The 8,517-nt window shown below is 39.8% G+C and overlaps 1 protein-coding gene across 1 annotated transcript in view; it reads right to left on the bottom strand.

The window, feature by feature from the left end:
- The window catches only part of LOC109478520 (dual oxidase 2-like), a 41,748-nt gene that overhangs the window by 29,894 nt on the left and 3,337 nt on the right, over positions 1-8,517 (bottom strand). The window contains exons 2-6 of the mRNA XM_019780123.1: positions 5,928-6,044; positions 4,942-5,037; positions 3,868-4,029; positions 1,617-1,807; positions 1,163-1,236 (exon numbers count right to left, since the gene is read on the bottom strand). Coding sequence (XP_019635682.1) covers positions 1,163-1,236; positions 1,617-1,807; positions 3,868-4,029; positions 4,942-5,037; positions 5,928-6,044 — 640 coding nt within the window. The remainder of the gene's footprint in view (positions 1-1,162; positions 1,237-1,616; positions 1,808-3,867; positions 4,030-4,941; positions 5,038-5,927; positions 6,045-8,517) is intronic.

Genomic DNA, 8,517 nt, shown 5'->3' with positions numbered 1-8,517 from the left:
AGGGCATCAACCAATAGGCATGCAGCTTTCCTCTATTCTTCTTGCTGATTGGCTGTTGGGATTTAACTTGATTAACACCTGCTCAGAGCATTTCCACCTGCACAGAGCATTTCTTGCTGATTGGCTGTTGGGATTTAACTTGATTAACACCTGCACAGATCATTTCCATACTGACAGTATGTCTGTATTCAAGTGTTTTGGTAGGTATTTCAAGCTTTCCTGCTCCAGCATTGGAATGCGGGGCATGGACGTTTTTTTTTATTTTGAAAATCAACAGTTTGCATTATGCAATTAAAAATCCTAACCAATAAAGTAGGGAATAGCTATCCAACTGTTGTTTTAGTTGTATTTTACTTCATATTATAGTTACATCAATGTAAATCATTGTTTTCCCTTGTGTTTCTCATTCTTTCCCTGCCATGTCGTAAAATGTGGTGAACCCATCGCTGTATTTGCTCCAAAGCAAATATTGGCCTTTCTAGTTCTAATTTTTTTTTTACAAGTTTGTCATGTTTTGTTTATTTTGCACAAGTGCAAGTCTTCAAAATTTCTCACTACTAATAAGTAATCAGGATAAGGAACCGAATAAAAAAAAGAAAAATTAGTAGCATTTACGTCAGTTAAACATCCTGGATTCCAGGTAATAAGATACGCCCAAAAAAACAGTTACTGAAGCAACTGGATATGATTTTGGAAACGGTCAGATATTTCAGGTAGCATACTGACCTTTTGTCAGTGACACTAATTATAAGAGACTTCAGGAGAACTGCAGGTTTATAAGCACGAACTATTGATTAATATGCAAATTTGGATTGATATTTGCATACTAGTATCAATCAATAGTCTTGATCTTAATCACACTTCCCTGTCTATATTTACTATTTCAAACTTCTGCAATATCCCATAATATTCAACACAGAGTCATTGCTGAATAGTTTCATCAGGTTGGTAAGTGGCTGAGTAAAGAGACTCTTTTTACGGTCATTCAAGGTTTCGGTGACCGTCTGTCACCTTCCTCAGGGCAATTCTGACTGGTTCACGTTGCATTACAACACAGGTGTCGCTGCTATGGATGCATCCCCAAACGTATGATATTTACATATCTACACATATGCGTGGTGGTGATTGGTCAATGCCCTGAAATCAAATATTCTTGACAAACCTGAGTGCGTCCGCCCAGGCCTTGGTCACCCCGTACATCAGTCCTCCGTCCAGGAACGCCGTGATCTCGTTTAACTAGAGAAACACAGAAAACATATCATTTGTGTCATGGCTTTGACAATGGCTATGCAAATAAAGAAAGTTCATCTGTGTTGGTAGTAATCGTAGTAAAACGTTGAACTTTATTCCAATGCACAATTGTACAGGGATCAAATTTTCAGCGACCACTGTCGCCTTCATCAGGATAGATTATTACTATTATGACCAATGCAATAAAGGTCACGTGTTTGTAACCGTAACTCTCGCGAGATCACATTGTGAAGTGATTGGTCATTAATTATCCTGATGAAGGCGACAGCGGTCGCTGCAAATTTTATGCCTGTACAATTGTGTGTAAGAAGAAAGTTCAATGTTTTACAATCATATTGAAAAAGGCGAAAAATAATGACCAATACCTGTTGTCGGGGAAAGTTGGGTGAGAATCCGGTGATCCGCATGTCGTAGCGAGATCGCAGGAGCGGGATTTCTCGCCCGCCCCTTCCGTCTGGGTCGTATTCTGGATCGCCCGTCGGAATCTTGATGTTGAAATATTCCCGCGGGCAGCCCGGGCGCTGAGCGTCAAGAATCTCCTCCACAACTTGTTGTCCTGTTGGAAGGTGTCAAATTTAAAAAAAAGTATTCTAAGCAAAACAAAATACATGAATAACAAATGCAAAACTCCTGGAAATCGTGTTTAAATCGAGTTCGAGTCCTGACATGCCACCAATCTTGTGCCCTTGGGAAAGGCACTTAACACGACTTTCCTCACTTAACCTAAGTGAAAATGAGTATTGTGTGTCCTGTATTTGTTCTTATGTGTGGGGCACAACACCAGCAACAGCTGCCTGTGTCCCACGTGTATTGCAGTGTTGCAATTTCAACTAGAGAAGTAACATTATGCAAAGCAAATGCATAATGTTTACCTTCAGACATGGTCTGCTCTCAGACTGTTAATTCTTACTCAAACATATTTAACATACATGACTGTACTACTAGTATCACAGGCGCTAGGCCACCGAGTTTTTGTTGAGATCTAACAATACATGTAACGTTACATTGTTTTGTAAACCATGAAATAAAATCCTTATTATTGTTTCGCGCATGTTAGAACATACACTGTGTCTACTCATTCAGCCCGTTGCCATCACAATACAGTGGTCCGTTGAAATATTCCCAAAAATCATACAGTCACATAACACATAACACCGTGAACACGGCCCGTTGAAAGGTTCCCTAGAATCATACGTACACTGAACACGGTCACAAACTGATGAGGATTCCAAAGAACCATACGAACAGATACCGAAGTCTCCCGAAGATTGCCGAGAGCCGAACAGCGACTTCCGAACGCTTCATCTTGGTTAGGTACTTAGTACTAGTATACACTAGGTGCGAAATGCCATTTCAAAAGACCCTATTTTCTGCGAAATGCCATAAGGAAAATAAAAGTCTTGATACTATCTATAATCAAGGGGTAACTAAGTAGCCATGTAAACTTTTTGGGGGTATGATACCATATTTTAAAGAAGATATGAAGACATTTTGTAAAGTCCAATTTCCGGCGAACTGCGTTACCAGGTCGCTGCTGTACAGGTCAATGACATCATCGCTAGCCAATCAGACGCACGATAGGCCCACATTTCCCGCGCGGTTCTAAAATGTAAACGCACACAACTGGCTACATCACCCGACAAGAGTCTTGACATGCTATGTGTAAATGTACTCTAAACACGTCCACAAACCCCACCGACATGTTTTCAGTTCTACATATGTCTCCCAGGCATGAGATTTGGAAAGTGTAGTTGTGCCCAATATCTCTAAAATGTACTATGTCGTTGTTTTCTGAGTCTGGGGAGGCAGGGACTTCACACCGAACGTGATTCTAAGTCACATTTTTGCTGCCACCCTAGTTGGTAACGCAGTTCACGGGTAGGTGTTTCCTACCCTGTCATCTTTTTGAAGTTATCATCGCTAGCGCTAGCCCCCGGCTTGGGGTTCTATCGAGTCGAGCAGCGGTTTTGCGAACGCATTCGAGTTTGCGAAACCTGTTCTATTCCCGTCGGCCTTTGCGCTACCCTGAACGCCAATGTAACAGCTGAGTAATGAGTGTGCTTTTTATGTATGATTCAGCGGACAAAGTACCCAGCAGTATGTATTATATATGTATGGTTCATTGTACAGAGAATTCTAGGGAAATTTTTTCAACGGACCGTGTTCACGGTGTCATGCGATGAGTGTATGATTCTCGGGAATCTTTCGACGGACAGTGTTCACGGTGTTATGTGTTGAGTTCATGACTCTTCGGATCCTTTCAACGGACCGTGTTCATAGTGTTTGTGTTCAGTGTATGATTATCGGGAATCTTAAGCTTGTACGGAGTGCACAGTATACGAGTGTTCATAAAACAAAGCAACAGCGATCTCAACAAAAACTCGGTGGCCTATCGCCCATGCTAGTATATGGTGACAGGAGCAGATAGAGCAGACCATGAAATTGCAACATTATGTAACCCAACACCAGTCACCACGGTGACAGACGTCAACAAATCATGTCATTTGTCAGGTCAGAGGTCACTGTTTGGAGAAGAAGAAGAGGAAGAAACTGAGCAAAAATAATATGTTTTCCTTCGGTAAACATATAAATAGAATGACCCTGTTGTGGCCTTACCGAAGAAGGTGAGCAGAGCGCTCCTGTTGCGGAAGGACCCCATCCCCGTCAGTCCCTTCATGGTGAGCTCGCTCAGTGTGCGGGGGTTTGGGCGGTCCCAGCCAGATGGCTCGTACGTCCCGTCCTGGTAGTGGGATGGCAGACGGCGTGTCAGCGGACTGTCTGTAACAACAACATTACATCACGATAGATTAGGCCATGTGGATTAGATTATAATTATGGATGACATCCCCGCGTGCATGAATTTTCTGTCGTTTCCAAAAAAAAAAAAGTTTTCAACCATACTGTAAATCGTACATAACAGTTGCAAAATGAGCAAATATATATACCGTAGGTTGAGAAAAAAAAGGAAAATGATACCAATGTCGTAGAATGCCAAAACCAAACGAAGAAGACGAAAATGTAAAGAAATTAATTTGAAGACTATGTAACATCCGTGTCCATAATATCACCAGGGTCCATAATATCGCCACCTTGAGAAACAGTGTGCTTAAAGATATTTTTACTGCAGCATACCCTAGGTATGTACATTTGAGGTGTGCAGGAGTGCATACCAAAAGTATGTTGCAGTGAAAATATCTTAAAGCACACTGTTTCTCAAGGTGGCGATATTATGGACCCTGGTGATATTATGGACACGGATGTTAGATTATTTGCCAAACCATACTCTGTGTCACTTGTTCAACCTTCAAAACCACGTAGATTTCATGATGAAAGCAACTTTTTTTGGGGCCAAATTTTTTTTAATGTACGCTCGCATCAGTTTTGCGCTTGCCAGAGGATGTCAATGTCATCCATATACTAGTAATCAAAGCAACATGGCCTTAGTGCTACATGTACTTGATGATGCCCAATGGCATTTTTTTTTCATTTTCTAGCCTTTGATTACAGAGACACAGACATACAAAACAGAGTGACAGAGACATCCAATATCACTATCATATAAAACTTTTTTTCAATCTAAAACGTCCTCTATGTAGAATCAAACAAAATACATGCATCACAGATTCCATGCAAAATACTGCAGCTTCAAGTAAAGTATGTAATAATAGCTAAATAAACAAACAAACAAACCTGCGATGCCCCACTCCGGGTGAGCGCGGTTGTTGTACCACCCATCGTAACCTGCATACTCCACCTCATGGTATGTCTCAAAGTTGATTTTTACCCCTACAAACAGACAAAAGGATTCGTCAGTGAAGGTTTGAGACATCCAGGTAATAAGATACGCCAACAAACAGTAATAATACAGTGTCACTGACGAAAGGTAGTGGATGGCTACCTTAAATGTCTGACTGTTTCCAAAATCATATCCAGTTGCTTGAGTAACTGTTTTTTTGGTGTAGACAAACGGGTAATGCTTGCAAAATCTGGCTTGTGACATAGTGATAAATCAGATACTAGTAATAGGAGGACCGTGTATGTACCAGTATATTACACTAAATTCTGGAAGGCATGATTTATAAAAAATATTAGGCTGCCTTGTCACAATCATAATGATGATGATGAGATTGATGACATAGCCTTCCCTATGAATTATGAGGAATTAATTTCTTCTTTTGCAGGTACCGGTGGCGTCATTGTGTCATTTTGTTGCTGATGATACTTGATACAGAAAAATTATGATGATTCTGGTCAGATCTACACAGACAAAATACAGTGTAGTTATATATCGATATTAAAGAATTTATTTAACAGGCGAAATCTGGTAAAGATGAGCACAATTGTGTTAGATAAAAGGTGAGAGATGAAGAAAAAATCCTGGGTTTTGGAGAAAAAGTCATTTTCATTTGTAATGGTTCAGTACAAGAAACATGATGAGAAAAGATGACCACGGCATGCAAAATTGGAAAATTATTGAGGAAAGTGTAATCATTTTTTCATAGTCTTGAATTTTTAGTCTCGAGGACCAGGACTGAGAAAAGATGACCATGCAAAACTAGAACAATCATTGAGGAACAGCTGTTGAGGAAAGTGTATTATGATATTTCATAGTCTTGAATTTTTAGTCTTGAAAATCAGGAAGAACTTTCCACATTTTAGTGTTCCTTCTCACAAACCTGTTCCTCCAGTATCAGAGGGAGGCTGGGGGGTACCTGCAGTACTCCTGACTGCTGATTGGCTGGTGGTTGCCATGGTAACATTGACATCTGCAGTTGTTGTTGTTGGTGTTGTAGCTTTTTCCAGAAAAAACACAACGTGAACCAAAACATGAGGAGTTTCCAGTCAATTTTATTTTCCAAATCAAATTATAAGTGATCGAAAATTGTCTTCCTCTTGATCAATGGCAGATTTAAATTTAGTTCCAAATTTTCTGAGTGATATGCCCAGGATTACAAAATTGTTACCATTTCAATTTGTATTACTGGTTAGAATCTGCACCACTACTAGTAGTAACATGCTGCTAGATTACCCAACCCAACCTACATTGTAGTGTACGTACCAAATATCTAACGGTTTCTCTTTTTAGCGAATGCCCACTCTGGGGCCATCCTCGTCGCACAAATCTTAAAATTTTTTGTGTGGTCATATCCAGAGTGTGCTCCCACGTGTTCGCGAATCCATCAATCAAATCCAGTTTGACGCGAATCCATCAATCAAACTTAAATAAATCGAAATTTACTGTTTTTTTCTCTTCTTAGCGAATACCCACTTTACTTCCGGGTTCACAGCGAACGCCCACTACTCCTTGCAAAATATTGGCCCTTGCGCAACGCCGGCAAAATCCACCACCACAAACATGTTCATATATTATAGGACTCCCCTGAATTTCTGCGAAGTTTCCGTGCTTTACAGGCTTTTACAAATTACAGTACCCACTTTTTGGGCAAAATGTGCGCTACGACAACTTCGCCGCCTGGGCGTGTACATTTCAAAATGGCCGACGGCCGCGGGTGTGCCTATTTTTAAAAAAAATGAAAAAGTATGAATAAGTTTCTTTAGTGGGCCAAATATGTGTGAAACTTGTCAAAGGAGAGTGTGTCACACCTGTTGCTTCCCTGTAAGTTATAATTATTACCTCCATGAAATGTGTCATGGAGGTTATATTTTCAGTTGCGTTTATCTGTCCGTCCGTCTGTCCGTCTGTAGGTCAACAAGATAACTCAAGAACGCCTGGATGGATTGGTTTCATACTTGGTGTGTTGGTAGGGTGTGACGAAAACTGGAAATGATTAGATTTTGGTCCCCCTAGTGGCTTCCCTTGGTACTGCAGCGCAACTTCCGGTTTTGATATCTCGCGATCTGGACATGCTAGGGTCATGAAATTTGGATGATAGGTAGCTCTCGTGCTTGGGAAGAAGTCACATGAGTTTGGGCCCCCTAGCAGCTTGTTCTGGAACTGCAGGATGGTTTCTTTAAAAATATTCGAGAGAGGATAACTGAACAACTGTTTGATGGATCGTCATGATTTTTGGTATGTAGGTAGCTGAAATGATGCTTGACATGATTAAAATACAATTATGCAAATCAGGATCTAATTTTCATAATCAATGAGGAAATTCTATAAATCTGCTGTATTCCATATTAGGGCTATGAAACACTTTAGACATATGTAATTGAGAACAACAAGATCATTGGTAGATATTGATTATGTAAATGAAGACCTAATTTGCATAATTAATGGCAAATTGGTACAATTTTATGGTGTTAACTGCTGTGAATTTAATACTTGCCATACTTGGAAGTTCAATTAAGGCGAACATCACTAAACATAATTTATTCAAATCAGGACCTCATTAGCCTAATTTATGAGGAAACGCTAGAATTATAGCCTTATTTCTTAAGATAACCCTGTCATTGGGCGGAGAATATGATCAAATGATATAATATATGCAAATGGCTCTTATAATTTGCATATTGACAGTAAAAAAAATTATAATTCGTCAGCTTGGATGGCAAACATGAGTTGGCAAAGGTATGTCAGAGGTCATACTTGCATATAACCAACAATATCATACGTTGTCCATGTTAAATGGTAAGGATTTCACCAGTGTGTTGTATGTTACTAGGTAGGGGCTATGTGAATAATTTGTGTAAAAATCTTGCTAATGAGCAGGATTGTAAATGTAAGCCATTTATGTGATCATCACTATGCATAAGCTTTACGAAAGCACTAAACATGTCATGGAGGTATGAGATTGTCGAACTCTAGTTTTATCTTTACTTCCTCCTGACTAAGTCAAGCTGCATACAGAAGTCTTCTGTGAGTCACGACGCAACTTAAAAGTTTCATTTCCTCATCAGAGACATACAAAACACAGGCCTGGCAGTAATGGCTGCAGTGTAGGGCCAACAACATTACATGCCCCCGAGGGAATTTCACCACAGCCCACAGAGTTAATCCTCAAAATTTACGTATCGCTGAACATTTCAAAATAGATATACAATTCTCCATGACCTCCTAATGCCAAGACAAAACTTGGATTGCTGACTCACTGCCCCAGTGCAGCCTGAAACTAGAGTTCCCCGATCTCATACCTTCGCCAAATGATGTTAATCTTTATGACTGACAAATTATAGATTAGATTATTCCCCCGATTTTAGAAATAGGAACCTAATTTTCATGAATTATATCATTTTATCATAATCTCAACCAAAAGACAGTCTTATATTAACAAACAATGCATTCTAGCATTTTCTAATAAATTA

The sequence above is a fragment of the Branchiostoma belcheri genome, unplaced genomic scaffold (genome assembly GCF_001625305.1).
Source record: "Branchiostoma belcheri isolate BF01 breed outbred unplaced genomic scaffold, Haploidv18h27 scaffold44, whole genome shotgun sequence".
Classification (NCBI taxonomy): Eukaryota; Metazoa; Chordata; class Leptocardii; order Amphioxiformes; family Branchiostomatidae; genus Branchiostoma; species Branchiostoma belcheri.
Note: the sequence above shows the minus strand (reverse complement) of the source record. Positions and strands in the feature narration are given on the sequence as shown.